This window comes from Trichosurus vulpecula, chromosome 2 (genome assembly GCF_011100635.1).
Source record: "Trichosurus vulpecula isolate mTriVul1 chromosome 2, mTriVul1.pri, whole genome shotgun sequence".
NCBI lineage: Eukaryota > Metazoa > Chordata > Mammalia > Diprotodontia > Phalangeridae > Trichosurus > Trichosurus vulpecula.
This window is the reverse complement of record NC_050574.1, coordinates 338,164,287-338,190,686: the sequence shown is the minus strand read 5'-3', so window position 1 is coordinate 338,190,686 and position 26,400 is coordinate 338,164,287. Positions and strand designations below refer to the sequence as shown.

The window sequence follows — 26,400 nt, the reverse complement described above, 5'->3', positions numbered from 1 at the left end:
GATAAAAAAATGACCCAGTTCTGTATCCAAGGACTTTACAGACCACAGGAACTAAAGGCATGTACACCAAGGACTCTAATATCAGTTAAAGTGGGCTAGTGCATAAGAAAAGTTCAACAGAGAGGGAGGAGGAATTTATGGAGAGAGAATGGGGAATATCTCATGGAGGCAGTCATAGCACCCACAATGAGCCATGAAGAATAAGATGGATTTCAATAGGAATCACTCTGGGCTATGCCTGAAGGACTTGGAAGCCTCTCAGGGAGACCACTGAGGCATCTGATAGGAAAGTTAAGGAAAGCCCAGAGTCAATAATCCTGACCACTTCTTCTTGTGTCCTTGTCCCCAGTGTGTCCTTGGCCTGAGGTTAGGGTTTGAAATGAAACCAGCCTTGGAAAATGGTTTCTCTTTTTATTAAACCACAGCTCAAACAATATAAGAACAAAATGATTAAGAACTACAAACCCACACATAATAACTTATAAAGTCAGTTAATGGTTTAAAGAAAAATAAATAACATTGACACGATAGACTTCTCAGGAAAGTTGTCCTTGGCCCATTGGTTCAGAGCATTAGGGACCTAGAGTCAGTAGGGACTTATTTGCCCCGTTGTTATCTTACAGATGAGGAACCTGAATCCAGGATTAGACAGGAAGTAGGTAGCAGAGCTGAGATATGAACTCAGGTCCTCTGGCTCTAACAGAATCCCGTGCTCTTTACATAATGCCATGAGGCTTGTCATATACTTCCTACTAGTTGTCAAAAACCATATTTTCACACTGCACAAAGCCAAAATGGCAAGACCCCCCTTTTGTGTATAGACACTCCAATGCATGCACATGTACATACATGCATAGGAACATATACGTTCAGTGACCAGCTAGGTCTGCAAATAAGACCATTGGATCAGGGCAGCTAATGAGTATGGTCTTTCTTTGTGACTCAGCTTCCCTTAAGTAATGTAGTTAGGCACACCCAACTGCTGCCAAGGAGTCAGAAGACAAAGCTGTGGTATTGTGGATAGAGTGTTGGATTTAGTATTAGGAAGACCAGAGTTCAAATCCTGCCATAGACACTAATTAACAATGATCCTGGGCAAGCCACTTAACCAATTCAGGCTTCAGTTTCCCCATCCAGTAATGATACACTCCCCCCTCAGCAGTAATGTCAGCTAGCATTTATATAGCACTTTAGGGTTTGCAATTAGCTTTTTATCTCATCTGAGCCTTACAACTATTCTGTGAGGTAGGTGTTATTATCATTCTCATTTTATAGATAGGGAAACTGAGTGCCAAGAGAGGGAAAGTGACTTCTCCAGTTAGTAAGTATCTGAAGTAAGATTTGAACTCAGGTCTTCCTAAACCCAAGTCAAACACTCTATCCATAGTGATAACTAGCTGTTCTATAAAAGGAGGGGGTGGGACTAGATGAGTCTCTAAGGTATCTCCTACCTATAATTCATGATCTTGTGATCCTATGAAGAAGGTCTCTTCCCCTCATCCTACCCCATAAGGAGACAGTCACTACTCTTTGCTGCCCTGGTATACAGGAAGAAAAGAAAAATGTTCTACCATGGCTTTCCCCCCAAGCTACTCAAATTTTCTTTTCTTCTCACAAGGTTGAAGCTTCTTTTCCTTCTCCTTCCTCTATCCATGGATGAGGAGGTAAGCAAAGCTTTCTCTCACATCCCTCTCCTCTCCTCTTTTCTCTTCTCTCTCCTGTTTCCTGTTCCACAGGGTAGAAGGATCTATTCAGGGACTGGCCTTATGCATAGATGGAGGAAAAAGTCCCTTAGGTGGTGTAAAACTACCCTGCCTAGAGACATCTTGTGCACTAGGAATGAAATACCCAGTTCACTATTAAAGAGTTAAAATCCATGTCCCCTATAAGCAATACCAACATTGGGAAATCAGAGGTCCTAAGGAAATGAACACAGGGTGGGGATAGATAGAATCAGAAAGGTGTCATCTAAGCTTATTTAGGGTGTGTTTCAATGGAGGGTTGATGTAGTAGCAATTTAGATTTGAAGATCTTTGCCACCCATTAATAGGCCAATGATGTGACCTGCTTATGTCGCAGGAAGCCTAAGTCACATGTGGTGGGAGGAGCTTCCTGAGAGGAAAAGGAAGTTATGTCATAGGAAATGATGAGAGAGAGAGAGAGAGAGAGAGAGAGAGAGAGAGAGAGAGAGAGAGAGAGAAAGAGAGAGAGAGCAGTTATGGCTGCTAATGGCTGCCACCTTGATGGTGAGAATTGAACAGACTGACTTAGCTATACTGTGAGTTTGTTTTGGGGAAGACCTCAGCAGGGGGTCAGAGAGGTTTTGGGATGACGAGGCTCCAGGCTGTGATACTGCATATTGAATGTTTTACTGCTGTGATAGATTGGATAAATGGCTTGTGGGATATGGTTCTCTGGTGTCTGAATAAATGGTTTACTTCTTCTACCTTCTATGTGGAGAGTCTCGTATAGTTTGCGATATAGAACCACATAGGCATCTTGACAATTATCATCTACATTGTTATGATTGCCTTATTGATACAGTTGGGGAGACCCGAAGACATTATGAAGTTACTACCTGAAGTAATGAGGGAAAGGGCTGGAAGGGTAGATAGCAACCAAAGATACATTTTGTGTTATAATTTCAGTCAGAATTGGAAGCTATATGGTCTAAGCCAGACTTGAACAGGAATACCTTCTATGACGTACCAAACAAGTGGTAAAACAGCCTCCAGTGAAAGACTTTCAGGAATGGGGAAGAACCCCGTCACCTCCCAAGGCAGCCCATTTGACTTGTGGACAGCCCTAATTATCAGCAATTTTTTTCCTTCCACGGAACCAAAGTCTGTCTCTTTTCATCTTCTACCCACTGCCCCTAGGTCCTCCTTCTGGGGCCAGGTGGAACAAATTTAATCCCTCTTGCAATGATGACCATTCAAATATTTGAAGACAATGATTCTAATTTTCATGTCTTCTCTTCTTCTGGTTAATCAGTATCCTACCTTCTGTCCTCCTACACTACGCTAAAGGCATAACCCTAAACCTCGCCAGAGAGGCAGGAATGTGAGTGATGGTCAGTATGGTCTTCAATAGCACCAAAAAGATTTCTAGTAGCCCTGCATTAAAATCAATTCCCTTTACAGAGATGGGAAGATGGGGATAGAGGAGATTGCTTGAGCCTGTGTACTTATTCTGAAAATAGAACCCATTCTGACCAAAGTATCAAATTCAGGTGCCACAGGCACTGAACTGGCTTCATAGATTTCATGCATCCATTCATCCATTCATTCAGTAAGTATTCATCAAGCACCAAAAAATCCAGTGCAACCAGTGTAGTTTCAACACAAGACTTGGTACTCACAATACCTTTTATCCAAGGAACTCAAAGCACTTTTTAGAACTACAGAGTCACAGAGTGGGAAGGGATCTCATGTAATTTGATGCATGCCTCAGAAGGAAGCCTTTTTTTTTTACAGCATGTCCAACAAGTGTGGATTCAGCTTCTATTCACTAAGCTCTTAGAATGGGGACCTCTCCTCTGTCCCCTCCTCTAGGCCTCACATTCTACCCTTGGATAACTTTAGTTGTTAAGAAGTTTTTCTTCATAAGGCTGAGCTAAAATTTGCCTCTCAGTATCTTAATGGTTTTGCAGACATCCCATCAGGGACTGTCATTGAACCTCTATGAGGTAGTGACAAGGCAGGTAACAGCATTCTAATTTCTAAATGGAGACACTAAATCACAAAGAGAAGAAACAACTTGACCAAGGTCACACAGTGAGTTGGTCATGAACAGAACAGTGGCTTAATAAATACTTGCTGAATGAACTTAGATCCATTCCCTTGGAGTCAAAAGGGTCTCCTGTAGACCTCTGAGGACATCATCATACCCTTCTAAATACACTGCCTCCACTTGTTTTTATACCAATGTAGGTTTCAAGTCCTCTCTGAAGTTCACAATGGTGTGGGACCTGGCATACAGCTTGGCCCAATGGGCTGTGCCTTGTGGTGGTTCAGGATCATTCTCAGAAGTGCTACTGTCACCAGAGTCGCTGGAACTCTGGAAGCAGATGTCACAGTAAGGCCGATGGCAGCGGCAGAACGGTTCATCGGAGCTGCTGGACTCAGAATCTCCATAGTCACATAGAGAAGGCAGGGCTGGCCAGCCCATACCACTCAGTTGCGGTCGCTCCAGCCGGAGGAGATTTGGTGGGTTACTGGCAAGGAGAGGAGCAACTTGATTTTCTACATGACCAGAGCAGGAAGATTGGTTTTGAAATCCATCTCTTACTCTTTCTCTGGTTCTGTGATCCTCAGACTGGCTCGGCCTGTTCTCAGCCTGGGGACTCAGACTGCCATGGGCCGAAGTGAGCAGGGAAGGTTTCCATGAAAGGAACTTTTGTCCTTCAGGATCCCCAGCCTGGAGCTCCTGGTTGAACCTGTTCTCCCTCTGAACCTTCAGCCCAGCCTGTGTCCTAGAAACTGTCTTGTTCATTAGGCACCATGTTTGTGAAGGCATAGACCTTGAGAGTTGCATGGAGGCTCTCTGGGCTGCCCGTCTCCTTCTTACCATATAGGGGCTAATACCCATGTCATTAGAGGGAGACCTCTTTTGGGGACTGTGGGCAGCACTGTCCTCTTGGTGCACCCTGGGCCTGAGGCACTGGGGACCACTGGGAGAGCAAGAGGGGTAAATTATTTTGCCCAGGCTCAGTTCTTGTAAGACCTCTTGAAGCATCTCACTGCTCACGTAATTAATCTTTGATGGCTGCTCTTGGGGTGTTTCTGAATTTCTGAGCTGCTTCTGTCTCTGAGGAATGCTGTCTTTGGGATCTGGTATAAGATTCTGGCTTGGGGATGTCAGCCCCTGGTCTCCTGATTCTGGACCACCACTCTGGGAAGCCTGCTGCTTCTGGGTATTTTCTAAGTGTAAATGGTTAGATGTGTCTTCTGAGTCAGAAATCTGCTCCTGATGTCGTGAGGAAGAGTTTTGGTCCTTGACATGATCCTTAAGGCTCTGTAAACTAGTAAAGAGGACTGGACTACATTGTGTATCTGGGAAGGCAGGGCAGGGCTCCCCACCAGAATCTGAGGGACTGTTGAAAAGACCTTCAGCTGCCATGCCCCCCTGGACAGAGGCTTCGCTGGGGCTAGCCCTGCCCTGAGCAAGGTCAAGGGAGGCAGTTGGGCTAGGATGATCATTGGTGCACTCGCCTGACATCAGTCTCATCAGTTTCTCCTTTGCATTGTTTACTTGCTCCTGTAGGCTTTCAATTACAGCATTCTTCTGTAAAAATAAAAGTCAAATCATCAATGAGGGAGGGAAGGAGGACAGAAGAAGAAAAAGAAGAGAGAGAGAGAGAGAGAGAGAGTGAGTGAGAGAGAGAGAGAGAGAGAGAGAGAGAGAGAGAGAGCGAGAGAGAGAAACTGAGCATTCTCACACTGCCTTTAATTCTGGGATTAATACCATGTGTCCCTTACAATTTGAGTGCTTAATGGTCTACGTTCCTAGATCTATAGGTGGAAGGGATCTTGGAGGCAGTTAAGTGACTTACCCAAAATTACACAGGTAGTAAACATCAAATGTTTACTGACTCTAGAGTGGATTTCTTTTTTTAACTGAGCACTAAATTCCACCAGGTCAGGCCATATTTTTTTTAATCTTTCTAAGTAATTATATAAAAATCTCTTGGAACTTCAAAAAATCAGTCCCCATGAAACAGTTCATAGCCTATTTTTATCTAGCTATAGACTTTCCTCATTCTGGCAAAACTGGCTCACTTGGTGGGCCTCACTTAGAACCTTCTATTTCTTTTTTAAATTTTAATTTTTTTCCAATAGACAAAAATCAATTTTCTCTCCCTCCCACCACTCCACCCCTCCACTACTGGAAAAAAAAGAAAAAGAAAATACTTGTAACAAATATACATACTCATGTAAAACAAATTCCCACATTGACCATGTTCAAAAATAGATGCCTCATTCTGCATCCTGTGTCCAGCAGGGGTTAGGAGGTGGGTAGCATGCCTCAGCATTGGCACTCTGGAATGACTGATGGAATCACCTCTCTATACCTTTTCCCCATCTTCAGAATGCATTCCTTCCTCACCTCTACCTCTTAGAAGCCCTTCAAGGTTCAAAAGCCACATCCTACAATAGACCTTCCTTGATTCCCTTAGTTTTAAGTCTCTTTCCACCCGAAATTACTTTGTACATATTTTTCTCAGTATATGTTATTCCCTTCTCCTCTCAGGATAAAAGAAAAAGGAGAGAAATGCCTCACACAAACAAGTTCATCCTGTGAATTACTGGCGTACTATAAAAGCTCCTTGAGGACTGAGACTGTTTCACTTTTGTCTTTGTATTTTCAGTAACTACATGCATAACAGCTCTACATAGTAGGTGCTTAATAAATGCTTATTGAACTGAATTCTAAAAAGGTTATGTGAATTTATTGTCTCATCTACTGAAATAATTATACTTAATTCTTGTTACTTTTGAGGTTTAAGTATCTTAAAACTCTCTTCATAGAGTTTTAGGTTATAGGAAGAATCTTTTTTATGAAATTACTTAAAAATCTGACCTCTAAATTTTTTAAATGATTTTTATTCTGTCTGAAAGCAATATGACTCCTTTTCTATGCCAGCTAGGAATCAATTTCCTATTTCCCTTCTCTGAGCTTCAGTTTCTTCCTTGATAAAATGAGCTTTCTTAACGACTAGATGCTCCTAGTAGATGAGAGAATCTAGCTCTTAATCCTATGACCACTAAGGTGTTTTTAAGCTAACATTCTTTGGATCTACTATTTCTACTCGCAAGTCTAGGATCATTCCCATGTATCAAGCCCCAAATGGGGTTGGGCAGAACCTTGAGACTGATAATGTCCTATGCAACATCATCAACAAGTCTTAGTTATTGAGAAGGAGCAGAGGTAGAGGGCTGTTGTCACCGCTTCCTTCTCCCTTCTGAGAAGGTTGGCATATCCCTCCTATTACCAGGCAATTTCTGGAATGCCTGCTGGGGCAGGCTGGGTGAGTCACGCTTTCTCAGAATAAAGAATTTGAGGAACATCCTCATGGAAATAAGTAAAGGGAGGAACAAAGCGTCTGTCCCGTTGAACAGCCTAGAATTGCAAGGAAGATGATCCATGTGGAAAGAAGGAAACCTAAGCTAGGGATGGTGCTTTCATAACCTCTGATCCAAATAGATATAACTTGAGCAAGGGGAGGGAGTACATGCTCTCCGTAGGACAGGTCAAACCTAGCTAGGCCTCTGTGATATCATCAGAAAAGCTTCTAATTTGGCCTCTGACACTAATTCACAGTATGATGTTGTTTGGGCAAGTTGTCTCCTCTCTTTAAAAACATTTTTTTAAAATGAACAGAAGTCTGTTTTCTCTCCACTCCGCCCCCCCATTCCATTGAAAAGAAAAAGAAAAGCAAATTCTTTGTACAGTCACAAATATGCATAGTCCAACAAAACAAAACAAAAAGCTCTGGTCCTCAGTTTCCTCATCTGTAAAATGAGGAGATTGGAAAGTCTTATGGTTTATCGCTGATGCCATTAACTGATGAAAGCATTTACCTTGGTAACTGATGAGCAAGGTTGGGTTGGGAATGTCAGCTACCAGCCAAGGAGCTTCTTGGAGAGGGTTGCTGAGCAGTAATTGCTAGCCTTTACATAGCTAAGGTTTACAAAGTGACCTGTGTGTTATCTGACCAGATTCTCACGAGAACCTGTAAAGCCAGTGTTATGATAATAAAATTAAAGTTGAGTAACGTCAAATATCTTCCCCAGGGTCATACAGCTAGCAAATGTCTAAGGCAGGTATTGATCTCTGGTCTTCAAGACTGCTGCTATCTGTCTTCTACCACCTAGCTGCCATTTGGCCAGGGGGGTATGCCCGGGGAGGGTTATTTGGTTTTTGCTTGTTTGTGTTTTTTACCCAGGCATATTTACTGAAGCAGCACAAAAGTTATGAGGTCCATATTTTCTGAGAAAAAAAGCTCATCCTCAGATGTTCCCATTTTTAAGTTTATAATACTGCATAATGTGTTGACATGTTTGCAATGATTTACTAAGATGTAGCATAGATTTTTGCCACTTGAAAGGAAGCCCTTGAAAGATTCTGTAGTTCAAGCAGGTGAGAAACATATTTTTTTTTATAATTAAAAAATTTTTAAATAGTATTTTATTCTTTCTTTTCCCCCAGTTACATGTCAAGAACATTTTTAGCATCCATTTTGCCAAGATTTTGAGTTCTGAATTTCTCCCACCCTCCCTGGGGGTGGGGTTATTTGGTTAGAAGTTGTGTGAGAATGCTATCTTACCATCCGTAAAACCAAGAGGCACCACATAAGGATGGAAGCGCCATTGGCAATTACGTTGCATCTGTTTTGTAGGTAGCATTATACAAACGTATTGCCTCCTTCCCCAGATTGTAATCCTCAAAGGCAAGGACTAATTCACCTTTTTTTTATCTCCCAGTGACTAGCACATAAGAGGTGCTTAATAATTGCTTATTAAGATACAGCAATAGGGGCAGCTAGCCTGGAGTCAGGAGGACCTGAGTTCAAATCAGACCTCAGACACTTACTAGCTGTGTGACCTGGAGCAAGGCACTTAACCCTGATTACCTCCAGAAAGAAAGAAAGAAAGCTTAAAAAAAGGTACAATAATAGTTCCAGAACAGATTTTACAGATCAGTAGGGAGAAGAAAACTGACCTCTCCTATTCCTGACAGTACAATTGTGATAATGAACCTTTGGACTTTGGGTCTGGCAATGTTAAGGATTTTTATTTATAGATGGCACAATACTAGTACCATGTGTCAGGGATCCCAGAGGTCATCCAACTATGACCAGTAGGCCTGTTTTTTTGTAAGGCCAAGGTTAAATTTTTTTTTTTTACATTTTAAAGTAAAATTTTATCATATTTCAAAATACACAAACTACTCTTACAATGAGCCACACAAAATAGGCAGCAGGTGGGATTTGGCACCCAGCTATAGTTTGTCAACCCCTTTTTTAGAAGAAGAAGAACTGAAATGCTGGGGAAAGATACAGACGTTCAAATTCTGGTTCTGCCACCTGTGTGACCCTGAGCAAGTCATTCAATTTCTCTGGGCCTCTTTCTTTTCCTCCTTTGTAAAAGGAGGAGGTTGCGTTTGATGACCACTGTGGTCCCTTACGACTCTAAATCTAAGCTTTGTGAGTGGCTTGGATATGAAAGGGAAAAGCCAGGAGTGGGGAACCTACGGCCTGGAGGCCATTCTTGAGAACCTAGAGGGCCACATGTGGCTTCGAGGCCTCAGGTTCCCCAACCCTGGGATGAGACAGCTGTAGAGCATGCCTTTGGCCTGTCCCCAGTTCATACGAATTGAGTTTAGGGAAATGAGGTGTTTAAGGCATCAGTGACTGGTTTCGAGCAGCCAAACAATAGCCAACTTTGGCCATAGTGTTGGAGTGGGGAGGATGGTGATGGGGGAAGATAAGGGTGGAGGAGACTCATGTTTCTACCAGAAGCACCTCTCACTGAGCTCCTCACTTTAAGAGGCTATTCTCACCCCACTGAAGAGGCTCTAGAATCTGTTCTTCTCTCATATCCCAAGACAGTGCTTTTCATTTATAAGCATGAAGGCAGGCTTTTCTCTCCTCCTTCCAGAGCGGGTTACTGGGGATCTGAATGATTCTGCTTTGTTTGTTCAGTTTCCTTATTAAAAGGAGATAATACAGTGAGGGTCCAGGTCACAAGTGAGCTGGTGGTGTATCAGACAGAAGAGGCCCTGCCTACCGAAGGCCCACATTTCCTCCTTTCACCCCCCAGACAATAAAATCTTGGGTGTTGTCAGGTGAGTGAGGATGACTCAGGCTCAGCTAAGGGCAGTGTGGGTGAGTAATAGAATACATTTAACTCAAGGCAACTGTTCTGTACAGTACCAGTCTGTCTTCTACATCGGTCTCTAAGGAAGGGCTGCAGTGAAAGGTGGCCCCACCCTCTCTATCAAAGCCCTCCTTTTCTTGAGGGGAAAGCAGACACTGAAGACAGGCAGCATGGCCTAGCATAGGGCACTACCCTTGGCAGAGTTCAAATTCTACCACAGATATTTATTAGCTATGGTAAGACCTGGCCAAGTCGCTGAACCTTTCTCAGCCTCAGTTTCCTCATCTGTAATACAGGGATAATAATAGCATCTAACTCTCAAGACTATTGTGAGACTCAAATTACATAAAATTTGTAAAGCCGTTTGCAAACCTTAAAGCTCTATAAACACTAACTCGTTCAGTTGTTTCAGTCACATCTGACTACTCTCGACCCCATTTGGGGTTGTCTTTGCAAAGATACTTGGAGTGGTTTGCCGCTTCCTTCTTCAGCTCATTTTACAGATGAGGAAACTGAGGCAAATAGGGTTAAGTGACTTGCCCAGGCTCACACAGCTTGTAAAGTGTCTGAGGCCAGGTTTGAACTTGGGCAGATGAGTCTTCCTGATTCTAGGCCCAGCACTCTGTCCACTGTGCCACCTAGATGCCCCCATACATGCTAGCTGCTACTACTTAATCGCCCCATGCCTCAGTCTCCCTTTCTATAAAGTCAGGGAATTGGACTCCATGGTGTCTAAGGTCCCTATCACTTCTAAATTTATGATGCTAAGTCCCTCTTGTAAATTTAATAGTCCAGCCTTCCGGAGGAAATCTCAACTATACAATGTCGGTAAGAGAGTCTGGGGCTGACAATCAGTTTGCACAGATAGTGAATAGCTGGGTTGTTGGTTCCTTTAAAAATTCTTCCCTTAGCTCCCCTCAAACCATTTGGAATACAGGACAATAGCATAAACATGAAGCAGGGTAAAGATGATCTTCCCTTAACCCAAGTACCCCAAAGTGATTGATGGCTGATTTAATAATGTCAAACTAAACAATACATCTCTGTCACTAAGTAAAGAAAGTGGGGCTGTGCTATCACCATGACTGTGTACTAATTAAAGGCACAAGGTCAGGCGCTGCCGTTTTGAGACCAAAATCTGACCTACTTTAGGCAGCTGCCTTTGGCTGAGCCTTATTCATCTCTGCTTTCTGCACATCCCTATAATTGGAAGGAAAATCTCCACAGGCCTGTCTCATAATGTAAAGTCAACCAGGAAAAGAGGAAATCCCCTTCTGTTTAGGCAGAGCCAAGAAAAAAAAAGGAATGAATGAGCTTCCTCTACTGGTTACTGCAAAAGTAACTTCTGCCCTAGGAGCATTCTCACCATCATATATACAAATATACATACCCAGGGAGCCAACCCGGGAACCCCTGACTTCTTCTACGTATGTAGCCCTGTGCTGGGGGAATTGAGTCAAGGTCAACCGGGAAAGCTAGGAGTGAGAAGAAGAAGCGATTTTCAACTTTGTGATAGTCCTTGAAAGAGGGAGAAGGCAGTCCGAGACAGTAACAGTGACGGCACATTCATACAAAAGTTAGGTGGCGCCATAGTGCACAGAGCAAAGGGCCTGGATTCAGGAAGACTCATCTTCTTGAGTTCAAATCTGGCTTCAGACACTTACTAGTTGTGTGACCCTGGGCAAGTCACTTAACGCTGTTTGCCTCAGTTTCCTCATCTGCGAAAAGAACTGGAGAAAGAAATGGCAAACCATTCCAGTATCTGTGCAAGAAAAAAAAAAAAACCAAACCCAAATGGTATGATGAAGAGTGAGACACAACTGAAATGACTGATTAACAACAAAAACAATGAAAGATAATGTGATGTAGTGGGTAGAGCACTGGGCTTAGAGGCAGGAAGACATGGATTCAGATCCCACCTCGGGTACTTCCTAGCTGTGTGACCCTGGATAAGTCACATAACCTTTTTGTGTCTCATTTTCCTTATCTTTAAATCGAAGGGATTAGAGTTGATGTCCTCTGAGGTCCCTTCTGGTCCTAAATCTACAATCCTATATAGTGCTTTAAGATTGCCAAAATGTTGCCTCATATGTGTCTCCCAACATGCCCAAGAGGTCGGTACTGAAGCTATTTATTATCTCTGTTTTATAGATTAGGAAACTAGGGGTCAAAGAATTTATGTGACTTGTCTAAGATCACCCAGATGCACCGGAGAACACTGAGGCCTGCAAAGCATTCAAAATCAACCTTGCCCTAGATTACATATGAGTCAGGGAACAGTCAGGCTAATGTGAATATGCGTTGAGGGGGGGGGGGGAGAGAGAGAGAGAGAAAGGAGAGGAGGGCAAATATTTTTACCCCATGGCTTTACAAGTCAAGAATGCTGGGATCTGTTATAGCACCAAGAATTAGCCTGGGACTAGAGGCTACCCCCTGGAAATGACTGCTGATTTCCCTAATGTGAGCCCATAGTGTGTCTCCCAGGGCTCTGGCAAATCCCCAAGGCACACAGGCTGTGGTTGGGAGGCACACCCCGCTGAGGCCCTGCAAACCTCCCTGCAGACAAAAGGCTTACGCTGCATCCTTCTTTCTACCTCCTCTGTGGTTCCCCTCCCCCTACCTAAACTAATGACATCTCTTTGGGCAGAAAAGATTCATTCACCTTGTGAGAAAGATGATATACCACGGCTGAAACACACACACACACACACACACACACACACACACACACAAAGGATGTCACAAATTACCACAGAGGTTAAAGACTAGGTCTGTTCGGTTGCCTGTGACATTTGCTGACTGAGAATGAAAAACATCTAGCTATCTTCCCCTCTTTTATGTGCTTACATATCTTCTCCTTCTCCCTTTTTTTAAGATCCTGTTTGAAGCCTCCTCACTTAGTATCAAAGACCATCTTTCTGTCTTTGCCAGGCTGAAAGACATCTGGCTTTGAAATAAAATCCTGAATGCTGAGAGCTGGAAAAGAGCAGATCTTTCTGACAGAAATGGTGCTGATTTGAGCATAGGATGACGTGAGGGAAGAAAGGAAGGGGATCTATGCAGCATTTCTTTGCCTTCCCTCTTTTTTAGGTTTGAAATCTATATTTTCTGAGTAATCATCATGCCAAGCTCTCAGAAAAGGAAAACTGATGCCCACTCTCTTGTCCTAACATGAAAACAAAGGACCGTGTTCATTTCCTTTTCTATTTGTAGTTGTTGCCTGGACCAGATTGGCATTAAGAGTGATATCAGAAAGACTTCGATGACATCCAAGGTCCCTTCCAGATCTAAACCTATGATCCTATGATGTGAGAGCAGCAAAATGGCCCAATGGGCACTGCCTGGAGCCAGGAAGACTCTTCCTGAGTTTAAATCTGGCCTCAGACGCTTCCTAGCTGTGTGACCCGGGCAAGTCACCTGACCCTATTTGCCTCAGTTTCCTCATCTGTCAAATGAGGTAGAGAAGGAAATAGCAAACTACCCCAGTATCTTTGCCAAGAATACTCATGAAGAGTTAAATGTGGCTGAAACTACACCACGACAACAACAACAATATGATATTAGTGTAACAGAAGCTCCCCTCTACACTTCCCTCCTCCCAGGGAGTGTGCTCAGCCTCCATTCCTGGAGACCACAAGGAAACTTGGGAGGGGCCAGCTTCCGGTCATGTATGATTCTCCTTGAGAGGCTTACAGTGGGAGATGAGAGAGTTCCCTAATTGGCTGCTGAGTTGAAACCAAGAACCTTTCAAATTCACAAGGCTCAATTCATGGACTTGTCCATTCTGGGTTAGTCATTTGCCTAAGCTTGGGAAAGAGCAAATGCAGGAAGGGCAAAGGCATCCAGGAGCCCTGGACAGTATGCCTTGCTGAGTTCCTGGTCTATGTGGGGAATGGTGGTGGGGTCCCCATGAGATGAGATAAGGAAGGACCAAGTTTTGTGCTACCTGGAGAGTAAAAGCTGAGAACACAGCTAGGAAGGAAAAAAGGCAGAGGGACAGGATAATCCCTTTAGTATGTCTACCGAGCCGCCAGCTCCTCTGACTCAGCAGTCAATTACGGAATTCTTTGTCCTCTTCCATTGCAAGCCCCTCAATGAGGAATCATAAACAGCTGGAAGCTGCCCCCACCCTTACCCCAAAAGCTTCCATGTGGACACCAGGCAGGCAACTGAGCAGGCTTTAAAGGGGGAGAGGGAGAGAGGAGGAAAGAAGGGTCCCACTCTATGATTATATTATTCTATGACCATTGAATGAAAAAACCTAATAGCATTGCTATTGAAGAAGCCAAAGCATCCTATTACAAATAGCATATACTCAAAAAAAAGTGTACTTGTTCATGTACTCTACTGGAAATACAAAATATTGTAACAAAAAATTAACTTTTAAAATTAATTTTAAAAAATTTTAAATTAAAGCAACAACCACCAAACCCTTGGGTTTAATTCAGCTAGTGTAAAAAGTCACAGTGAGTTCCCTTCCACCAGCCCCTGCTCCTTTCTAATGTACCTGATGCTGATCTCACTATGTTATGTAATGCTGACACAGCCTGGGAAAAGTAACACTTGGACTCTTAAATAGATATCCAGGCTTGATTGGAGCATTGCCAATGTCTGGCCAAAAGGGAAAAGATGCTAGCGGGTTGCTTGGCCTCCTCCCTCACTCTGATCTAACATGACGGCAGAAGACCCTGTTCAGTTTTCCCTTCCCTCCTTGGATCCTGCCTGGATCCAGGGCTAGCGTGATGAGTGATATCAGCAAAGCACCAACCGAGGAAGGAAAGGTTAAGTAGAAGCCAGTGATTAAAAAAACAAACAAATAAAAAACCGCAACAACAAAAAACGACCCATATCCCTTTGAGTTACTGTATCTCTGGTATTGATTTCTTGCAGAAATCAAGGAGAAAGTGAGGATAATTAAGAAAAAGGGAGACAGAGACAGCACGACAGTGTAGCCACTGACGCATGAGGAGAGAGAAGCAGTTAGGTTGCCTTTGTTCTGATCAAGCTGCCCAGTGGGTGCAGACTACCTCGGTCAGGAGTTTTTTCATGGAGTTCTTCTCCCCTATTAGATGGTAGATCTGCTCCTCACTATATGGAGTATGGAAGCTTTTGCTGGGGCTGCTGAAGTATTTTGCCATATGGTCAACTGTTTGGTTTTCTTCATCAAATGGCTTCCACTGCTTCAGCTGTTGGATTAAAAAAAAACAGACTATTTATTAAACTACACACTCAGAAACTAGTGCATGCGTGTGTGTACACAGACACACATTCTCTCTTATACAAACACAAATGCAATCAGAGAAACAAAGCACATGGACTCCCAGAAAACAATCCTAGTTTTGAGGCATTTGGTGTGTCAGCATCCATTCAAAGCCATGGCTCACAAACCCACCCATTCTGTTTATTTTTACTAGGGCAACCAGAGGACATAATAATTTAGAGCAAAAGCCAATATGCCTTTTCCTGAAATCACTATAACTAGGTATAAGTCCAAAAAGTATTTTCTTCCCATCACAACTAGAGAAAAGCTAATACTTTGATAACATCTAGGTTTTATTTTTAATATGGAATGCTTCGCAAATTTTCACGTTATCCTTGTAAACTCTACTGTAGTGCCACACTTTACTGGAAGTGCAAACTATGCTAATAAAATAATTTGTGAAGGGACCACGCAAACCTCTATATCATTCCAATGTTAGTGTATGTTCTGCCAAATCTTTATTTTTTTTAAAGTCCAGGGACAGGTGTGCCTACACTAGTTCTAATTCAGTCACTCATCATGGTATGGAAATGACCTGGGGTTCTTGAAGAGTATGTCAGCAGAGAACAAACTCTAGCAGTTCCTGTGAAGCTGGAAGAGTTTCAAGTAAGAGTCTGGCAACGGGATGTATGTCTGCTATCCCAGGACCAGGTCAGCTAAATTTGGAGAGGCTCATCACTAAAAATGGTTGGTTACTAGGTGACAGCAACTCACAACTCCTGTCTGCTAAGGCGTGAAGGGGTTGCAATCTGGGTCAGTGGACGGATTGTGCATACTAATGATATCATAGATCCCTTGAATTATTAAAGGAAGGTTATATGTGAAGAACATCTGTTTCTCACCAAAATGACTGAAGATACTAGTCATTAGGGAAAGAAGGCACAGGATGAAACTCTTATCTGATGATGTGGGGTGAGTCATTGATCATTTGTGGGGCTTGATTTCTTCATTTGTAAAATGAGGGGGTTGGATTGGAGAGACACTAAGGTTTTTTTTCACTCCAAACTGATAATCCCTCCCATTAGTCACCCTCCAAATCAGAACTGATATATTACACCATTTACAATGCATTGGGTTGTTCCAGAATTGAAAGTGTATTCCAAATATCAGAATATTTCCACTGTGAAATGATACCTACTTGGTTACAGCTCTTATTTATTTCACATTTTACTAAGCAATAACAGTGTGCTTAGTCCTTCTGAAAACATTCCTTGACTGATGAACTTAGGCAGGGCTAAAGGACTACATTTTCGCTTTTCTTTAGATCCCTAGTACATTGCCTGGTACATAGTAGGTGCTTAGTAAATGCTTGTTGACTGCCTGGCTGACAGAGCGGAATCAACAAACACCAGTCAATTGTCTTTGTGTTGGTTGACTATGCAGGGAAAATATCCCCAGAGAAGCAAATCTGGAGGAATAATCTGAAAAAATGCAGGTCTAATTAGTGTAATTCATCAACAAATCAGCAAGCATTTATTAAGCACTTTTAAATGCCCGGCATTATGCTAGATGCTTGGATATAAAGTGAAAAATGAAACAGGTCTTAGCTTTAAAGAGCTGGTGTTCTATAAAGGGAAGCAACAGGCACACATATAAGTGGATAAATATATATGGTAAATACAAAATATTTTTTGTGGGGGACACTAGTAGCTGGGGCATAAGAAAAGGTCTCTCGCGGGACGTGGCACGTTGCACTGAGCTTTGCTGGGAGATAGGGATTCTAAAAGGCAGAGGTGGGGGTGGTATCACATAGGGGCATGTGCTTCAAGAAAGTCACAAACCTAGGTTGGGACTTGAGGGGCACTGTTGCCACCTGGTGGATGCCCACTGAAGGAAATGTCAAGTGAGTCACTAAAGAGCCACTTTTGTTTTCAATCACCTTGGCCTACCCGTGACCCTTGTCCCTGAATGTCCCTAGAACTTACTCAGAAGACTGAGGTATCTGGGGTACATAGGAATGATATGTAAGATAGGTTAAGGGCTCTTAACCTCACCTGGGTCATGGACCCCTTTGATACTCTGGTGAAACCTATGGATCCCTTTTCAGAATAATGTTTTTAAATATTGAATAAAATCTATAGAACTGCAAAGGAAACCAATTTATTGAAATATAGTTATTAAAATATTTTTTAAAAGTTCACAGACACCAGGTGAAAAACTCCTACTTTGGATGCCCTATGGCAGCCTCATTTGGTCTGCTCCTACCTCTGAAATTAACCTGGGATGACACGCACATCCGGTAGTATGTCACACTGCTGTATTAGCCCCAGGTACTGAAACAGGGACCACGGAGGGCTCACCGAAACAAAACTCATGAGTAGTGCTTACCTTGGCGATTGACAATAGCTATCTTTACAATCCTTAAAAACTTGCCAGTGACCATTAAGTTATAAAATATATTTCTTTTTGGCATGCATGCCTCTTCAACTGCATCTATCAACCAATTTCATTGGGCCTTTCAGGCCTTTCTAATGGTCCTCTGGATCAGTCCCCAAAACTCATGGCCCTTTACTAACAGATTCTTCCAATATTACTCAACCACAGCTACCTTCTGTTACAAGATCATCACTTGAGAGATAGAAGAGACCTCAGAGGCCATCTGGTCCAACCCCCTCATTTTGAAAATGAGCAAACTGAAAAACAAGGAGGTTAGGTGGTTTACCCAAAGTCACATGGATGGTAAGAGGTAGAGGCAGGGACTGAACACAAGTCCTTGGAAGCCAGAGCCAGTATTCTTTCCACTATACCACACAATTCCAGGTAGGATAACAAAAAAAGGAATCATTTCTCAGATTCCATGTGTATTCTTTTCTATGAAATTTTATTCAAGTTTTCCCATTTGCCCAGAACAGTTATTTTAAAGGTAACACTAGTTGACAGCTACCTGTTCGTTGGTAGCCACAATTCATTATCCACAGGAGACGGTTCTATTCAATCAAAAGTGCCGTTTAGGGCCACACGTAAGGAAAAGGGAAATTATGTGTAACTTTAGTTTTTTTAAGAAAAATATGGGATGTACAAATCACAACCTTAAAATATTGAAGAGAAACATAAAACTTTATGGAAGAAGAGCAACAAATACTGAAATGTACACTATAGTTAATACATGGTTAGAGGATAGAGAAAGAAAAATAAGGGGAAGATAAAGGGAAGAAAACTAGGAAGAATGGTGGGAAAAAAGAGAAAGGGAGATGGCTTGAGGGAAAAAAGGGTGAAAGACAGAAAAAGAAAAGCTAAGATCTCTAATTTTCTCAATCCTCACTCCCAACAAGAGCTCCTGTTCCTCTCCACCTCAAGAAATCAATGCCTGTTGACTACATAGATCTTTAATATAAAATTGTAAATTAGCCTATGACTCATATTTTCTTCTATATTTCATGTGTGTACATCTCTACATCTGAATATACCTCCATGCTATATTTTAAATGAGGCAGTGTGATTTAGTGGAATAAACGCAGGACTCTTTCTATAGAATGTAAGCTTCTTGAGGACAGGGACAATTTTTATTTTTTTGTCACTGAATCCATTTATATGCACAATGCTTGGTATACAAATGTTTGATTGGCTTAAGAATGAAAAGATCTGAGTTCTAGTTCTGGTTATGATGTTACCAGGTGTGATGACGTTACTTGTGTGATCTGAGGAAAGTTATTTAACCTCTCTGGGCCTCATTTTCCTCATCTAAAAGACGAAAATATTGTCAGCCTTGCCCATCTTACAGAGCCGCTGTGATGATCAAACAAAATAATATATACAGAAGGGTCTTTGTAACTGAAAAGTGCTATAAAATGTGGCTTTATTACTATAATCTAGTCTAGAGCAAAAATTGTTAACCTAAGGCCTGTGAATTTATTTTTAAAAAATATTTATTTTTGATAAACGTATTTCAATATGATTGGTTTATTTTGTAATCTGGTATATTTCATTTTATGCATTTAATAATATTGTTCTCAGATGGTGAGGAAGAGAGGAGTATTCATAGACTTTCCCAGACTTCCACAGGGTTCTATTACACACACACACACACACACACACACACACACACACACACACACATACACACACAGAGTTGAGGACTCCTGCTCTAGAGAGACACTGTGTTAATGAAGACACCAGAGCATAGACTGGCCTCTGAAGAAAAAAACTCAGTAGTTTTTCTATTCGTTTACTCCATCTGTGCTAAGACAACCTTAAGAAAAAGAGGGAAGAAGGATGGAGAATGGGTAGGGAGAGAGATTATTGGTTGGGAGGAAGAGGATGGCCACTACAGACAGAATAATGAGCGTGTAGGGCAGGGGTGAGGAACTGTCTGAAGACTTTTTGGTCGGATGTAGCCCCTGGATAATTCCATCTGTAGACCTTATTAGAAAATGGTACTACTCTTTGATGTAACCCAGGTGGCCCAAAGTCCTTAAAGGAAAGGCATTTTGATATAGTAGATGCCACAATGGATTTGGAGTTATAGTAGACCCAGTTCAAATCCTACCACTGAAATTTACTAGCTGTGTGTCCCTAGTTAGGTTAGTCACAACATTCAGCTTAGGTTTCTATAAATTGGAGACCATAACAGGACCTATGTCCAGGGCTGTTGTGAGGAACACATAAGAGAAAATTTGTAAAGCACTTTGCAAATCTTAAAGTATTATGCAAATGCTAGCTTTCATTATTATTATTATTGTTATTATTAGAAAAAAAAGGCAATCACAGCTTTGACCCAGCACCTAACTATTGTTTAAACAGCTCCAGCAATCAATTTTGCTTCTGAACAGCTCTAATTTGGGAATAGGGCAGCTAGGTGGCCTAGTGGATAGATGATGAGCCTGGAGTCAGGAAGAACTGAGTTCAAATCTGGCCTCAGACACTTACTAGCTCTGTGATCCTGGGCAAGTCACTTAACCCTGTTTGCCTCAGTTTCTCCATCTGTTAAAAAAAGAGCTAGAGAAGGAAGTGGCAAACCAGTTCAGCATCTTTGCAGAGAAAATCCCAAGTAGGATCACAGAGTCACATACAGCTTAAGATGACTGAATGACAAGTTGGGAATGTTGCAGAAGGATGCTACCCATAACCACATATCAAAAACAGAAGCTTCTGGGAATTGTTCCTCCTATTACAGAGCTGCTATCAGGGAGCAGAGAAAGAGTCAGGCAAGACTTCTGCATAAAGCAGTGCTTTTCTGGGGTGTCCCTTATTGCAGGCTGCTTGAACTCTTAAGGAGCAGCACATATGCAAGAGATGGGCTGTGACTTTTCCAGGTCACAAGTTCATTGACAGCTGCATCCTTGACAACACCTTCTGAATCATTCTTTATCCTTTTATGTCCACCTGTGCCCCAGATCACGGGACAATGATGCAGTAATGATACATACGTCAAAAGCAGTTATGGGATTAACTGGGTAAAAGGAGTGGCATCTTTAGATTTCCAAAAGAAGTTTCTCAAATCCTGCCTTAGATACTTATCAATTGTGTGACCCTAGACAGGTCACCTTACCTCTCTGGGACTTGGTTTCCTCATCTATAAAATGAAGGGTGTACTGGAGCCAGCTCAAACTGACTCATGAGAAGTAATGGTCAAATTTTTAGTGTAAATTTATACTTCAGAAATTGGCAAAAGCTTCAAATCAAGTCTTAATTTATTATTTTGCTAATTGTCTAGACTTAAGAAAGTGATAGAGAAAATGTTAATAATTCAGATTAAACTTAAAAATGTGTTCTGGGGACAGCTGGGTGGTGCAGTGAATAGAGCACTGGCTTTGGATTCAGGAGGACCTGAGTTCAAATGCGGCCTCAGACACTTGACACACTTATTAGCTGTGTGACCTTGAACAAGTCGCTTAACCCCAATCGCCCTGCCTTCCCCCTCCAAAGGAAAAAAGAGTTAAGGTGCTTTGCCCAAGGTCAGAGGCTGCTCACCATGTCTAGCATGCATGCCCTTTTTACTTCTGCATCCTAAGATCTCTCTCTTCCTACAAAGAACAGCTGGCTGCCCCTCCTACATATGGCCTTTCCCAATTTCTTCCAGTTGTAAGCAGCTCTCTACTTCTGGAATTACATTGGATTTATTTATTCGTGTGTATGTTATATCTCCTCTCTCTCCCCTTGCCCCAGTCCCTAGCACAATGTATGCTCCTTGAGGGCAAGGGCAACATGTTTTAATTTCTGTCTTTGAGTTTTGCCTCTGCATTCATAGTGCCTTGCATATAGTTCAGGAAATGGAATGTTTTTGAGCTGTTGAGTTCAATTCAGTTGTCACATAGGTAGATAAGAGATCTGAATATGACTGGTCCTCTGACTTCATAGCCAATGTTCTTCCCCCTTGATTATGCCTACCAAAAAGTAACTGAAGGCACAAATGGGAGAAAGGCTAAGAACTTATGCGGATTTAGCATTCTTTTCTTTTACTGAATATGCTCAGTCCAATAGGAAGAATCTTTGAAATCCAGACCTTCAGTCATTACAGCCCTGCTCTCCAGAAAGCAAGCTTAGGATGATAAGAAGTTAAGCTAGTTAGGGGAAATCGGATGGTTTTCAGTTACTCACATCTTCGCTTCATTTCTCTTTAGTTAAGTGTAAATACCTTATCCCAAATTCAGGGTAACTAGGTGATGCAGGGGATAGAGTGCCAAGCCTTGAGTCAGGAAGACTCATCTTCTTGGGTTCAAATCTAGCCTCAAACACTTACTAGCTGTGTGACCCTGGGCAAGTCACTTAACCCTGTTTGCCTCAGTTTCCTCATCTATAAAAAGATCTGGAGAAAGAAATGACAAAACACTCCAGTATCTTTGCCAAGAAAACGCCAAATGGGGTTAGGAGACGTTAGACATGACTTAAATGAACCGGGAGTATATGTGCATTGGGTAAAGGAGATCCCAGATGAAGGAAAGGAGTCATGATAAGGAAGACAGGGAGGATGCTGCCAGAATCATAGGGATGCAAATATGTCTGTACAACAGTCAGACAATTTCACTGGGGCTTTGGAAATAACTGCATCAAGTGGAAGCTAACTGCATGACCATGGCCACTTTTGCCAGGGCATTTAGCTGCTCTATATAAAGGGACCAGGATATTGATACCTCCTGGACGAAACATCCCAAGAATCTGGTGGCAAGAACACCTGGCCAGAGTAAGTTATCTGAAGGCAGGAGAGAGGTTGGCTAAGGCTTGGAGGAAAAATGTGATGGTGGCACCCAAGGTGTTTGGTTCGGGGCCTTTCTCCCCTCATATTGTTAGTGAGAAGAATGTGGTCACTCACAGATGTCACACTAGGGTAACAGCCATGCAGCTCCAAAGCCTGTATGTAGTATGTACCAGAACTGCACCAGAAGTGAGTATCAACGGAGCTGTGGTCGGACCCATAATAGCCTTTTCTGAATTGCGCTGACTGAGCATATTTCCCATCCCTAGAAAAGGGTACCCAGTGGTGAGTATCAGGATTACAAGAGGTGCCAAAGATGATCTTTTACACTGTCATCTTTAGTGGACGGATAGTCCATAGTGTGCCAGTTCAAGTCCCCCCTAGGACATCTGGACAAGTCACTTAACCTCTGGATGTCCCAGGTAACTCTTCAAGACTGTAGACTTGTGGACAGGCTGCTGACCATCTCTTGTGGAGAGAGCTCCGTATTCTGATTAAATCAAAGGTCTAGAGAAGGGGAAAAATCCATAGCCGCAACTGAACAGCATAGAAACGGATAGTTGAATACTGGTATATTTAGAGTTCTTTGAAGCCCTCTTCTTTGTCTTTCTATTTTCTACTATTTCTTACCAGCTGCACTACTTGGATTTGACTCTATTGTCTTCATACTCCCAGGAAAAGCTCACCACTAGGAAACTCATTACCCTAGGGATTGTTAGCTTTGGTACCCATACCTCATCAATAACCTCTGCCTCTTTGATTGGAGGGTGGGACAAAAAACTTCTCCTTTTCCATTAAAAAGGACTTAAAGGGCTCACAGACCAGCTGTTTTCCACCAGCTGTATTCCTTGGATTCGAATCCACCATCATCATGCCCCTAAACACCTTCTTCTTCCTCTCACCTTTTAAGCTTCCTTTTGTGTGTTATCATCCTCTGTTAGACTGTAAGCTCCTTGAGGGCAGCTTTCTTTTTCTTATTTGTATCCCCAGTGCTTAGCACAGTACCTGGCATACATAGTAGGTGCTTCATAAGTATTTACTGAATTGATACTGAAAAAAAATTTGATCCCCTTTTCCATGACACTAAGCTTATAAGTACCATGAAAAATTACCATGAAGAGCAGAGACTAGATTTCATCAGTGGTTCTTCTATTTGGAGGCATCTAATTTGTCCCAGCCTCAACCTGCAGCACCCTAATCCTACTCTTCCCAACAGAGCTTCATGCTCTAGAGTTTAGGCCTTTCTTGTCTCTCCTCCGTTTTCTAATGGGACATGTTTCATGTCCCATTTCCTCATGGCCCCGATTTCAGCTGATATGGTTATTAATGGATGGTCTAGACTTGTGACTTAATCAATGTGGGCAAGTTCCAGTGTAGAAACTCCTTCCACAGATGAAGAGCAACAACCCCCTACAATGGATAGCTTTAGTTGCCTGGGGCACTGCTGGCCTGATTCCAAGGTCAACTCTCTGCCTATTCGCCATGCTTCCTCATCAGCAATGATCATAGGCTCATAGATTCAGAGATGGAAGGGACCTTAAAGGTTATCTGAAGCTATTCATTGTATGGATGAGGGAACTGAGGTCTGGAGGGGTGATATATATGGAAGAGCAAGGATTAGAATCCAGATCCTCTGACCCTAAATTCAGTACATGTTCTTGTGACCATGCCAATAATAACAATAATAACTAACATTTATACAGTTCTGCCACAAATTGTACTGTCTTTTACAATTACAATCTCATTTGATCCTCACAACAACCTTGTGAGGAAGGTGCTGTTATTGTTCCAATTTTACAGATGATGACCCTGAAGCAAACAGAGGTTAAGTGACTTGCCCAAGGTCACAAAGCTAGTAAGTGTCTGAGGCTGGATATGAACTTAGGTCTTCCTGACCCCATGCCTAGGGCTCTTCCACTTTGCCATCTACCTGCCAATCCTCAGTTAATATGTGGCCCTCTAAGGTCAATAGACCAATAGTGAATCAGCTATATTGCTGAATACCAGCCACCCTTCTTTTAGGGGTAGAGATGGTCTAAACTTCTGATTCACTGATGTGGGGATGCCCTGGTGAGTACACTCCCTCCAGCAAGACAGATTGACAATTCTTCTGTGACTTACGATCTTAGAGAAGCTCTTGGGGGCACTGAGAGGTAAATGACCTGCCCAGGGTCACAGAACCAAGACATGTCAGAAATGGGATTGGAATCCAGGTCTTCCCGACTCCAAGGCTAGTTTGACATTCAGGCCGATTCTCACTCACTTTACTTTGGACTCTGAAAATGGCTGGACCTGGAACACACCGCCAACAACTGAGCACAACCACCCTTAGTTCTCGCTAACTCATCACTCTTCTGCATACTCACTTGCGGGATGAAGATGAAGCAGTTGATGGTTGTTGTACAAACGAAGATGCCTCCCGCTGTGAGTCCAAAAACAAGGTTGGGCCAGTCATGGAAGAATCTGGTGACCAAGAAAAGGAGCCCAGCAACCAGCACAACAAGATTGGCTCCAACCATGATCGTCAAAGACTGATTCACTGGTGGAGAACTAACATGGTCTGTCAGCCCAGCCAGGTAGGCACCATAGAGCAGGACTATACCCTGGGGTCAAAAATGAGAAACAAGAATGTCCTTTAGGTGAAGAATCTGAAAATGTTTCTAAGGCATAGAACGTAACAGAATCAGACCTTTCACTTCTTTAATTACTGCCTGCGGACACTGGGAAGGTTCTTTGTTGCAGTTGGTTTAATTTAGATGCAAATACTCAGATGGGTAAGGAGAATAGTCACTAGCAGTATACTATTTATTTTTTTTAAAAAGCTTGTCTTATTTTTAGGGATACTTTTAAAAACATCACCTTCATTTACAAATATATCTCTTTCCCCTGATCCCTAGCAAGCCATCCTTTATAACAAAAAAGCAAGTCGACAAAACTAACCAATACATGCGTCAAGTGTTAACATCATATGCTGTCAAGAAGGGAAGGAGATGCATTTCCCAAACTATCAGGGCCAGATTTGGCTTTTTTACGGTGTTCAGTTTCAGGGTTTTGGTTTTGTTTTGGTTTTTTGTTGGCCTGTTTTGGTTGCTGCTGCTATTTCTGTTTACATTGTAGCACTCTTTGTGTACATTGTTTTCCTGGTTCTCTTTACTTCATTCTGAACAGTTCAGCATGCTCTTACTAGATTATAAGCTCCTTAAAGGCAGGACCTATATCATATTTGTCTCTGTATTTCCACTAGCACCTAGCCTGGCGCCTCACACACAGTAGGCACCTGATTCGTCTTGAATGAATGAATATTATGGTTGAAGGAGGACTAAAAGAACATTGGTGGAACTACATTTTGGGGGTCTCTTTTTACTTTCCACCTGTAAACCAAAGGAATTGGACTAGAAGATTTCCTTAGAAGTAACCTAACTTAGTTCCTCTACCTCTAATATCCTGTGATGTGTAATCCAATTTAGTGTCCAAGGTCACTGAATATTCAAGCATTTGGTAAATATGGTTTATTCATACCTGGTTAGTCAAACATATTTAGAATCCCAGCCAAACAGGCCTGTTTCCTGTTCCACACACACAGCCTTCTATGCCCTGTCTCCATGCCTTGGCATATACTGTCCCACACCTGAAATACCCTCTTTAATCACCTCCATCTCTTAGAATTTCCAGCTCCCTTCAAAATTCAACTCAACTGCTACCTCCTAGGTGAGGTTTTCCCTCTACTCTCTATGCTAAAAACAATTACATTATATTTATTTTGTATTTACTTATGTGTACACGATGTTTCCTCTGATAGAATACAAGCTCCTGGATGGCATGGATTTTCATTCCTGCCTTTGTATCCCTAGTGCCTGGCACATAGTAGGCATTTAATAAATGCTTCTTGATTGATTGATCCCTCAAGGGACAGCCATATGCCTACTTTTTTTTTTTGGAGGCAATCGGGGTTAAGTGACTTGCCCAATGTCACACAGTCAGTAAATGTCTGAGGCTGGATTTGAACTCAGGTTCTGTCTGACTCTAGGGCGGGTGCTTTATCTACTGCACCACCTAGCTGCCCCTACTTTTTCCTGTAGCCAAGGATATACAGTAATGTGTACAAAAAAGTTTTGTAACTGCAGTGG

General features: G+C 42.3%; 1 protein-coding gene across 3 annotated transcripts in view; it reads right to left on the bottom strand.

Annotated features, from left to right (window-relative positions):
• Positions 1-397: 397 nt before the first annotated feature.
• GPR156 (G protein-coupled receptor 156) overlaps positions 398-26,400 on the bottom strand; it is a 127,446-nt gene continuing 101,443 nt past the window's right edge. For 2 of the 3 annotated variants that reach the window (XM_036744411.1, XM_036744412.1), the window contains 3 exons: positions 24,640-24,876; positions 14,909-15,067; positions 3,334-5,286 (listed from right to left, as the gene is read on the bottom strand). In XM_036744411.1, coding sequence (XP_036600306.1) covers positions 3,919-5,286; positions 14,909-15,067; positions 24,640-24,876 — 1,764 coding nt within the window. In that variant the 3' untranslated portion in view covers positions 3,334-3,918. Of the gene's footprint in view, positions 5,287-14,908; positions 15,068-24,639; positions 24,877-26,400 lie in introns of all 3 variants that reach the window. The other variant, XM_036744410.1, reaches the window with a different exon arrangement.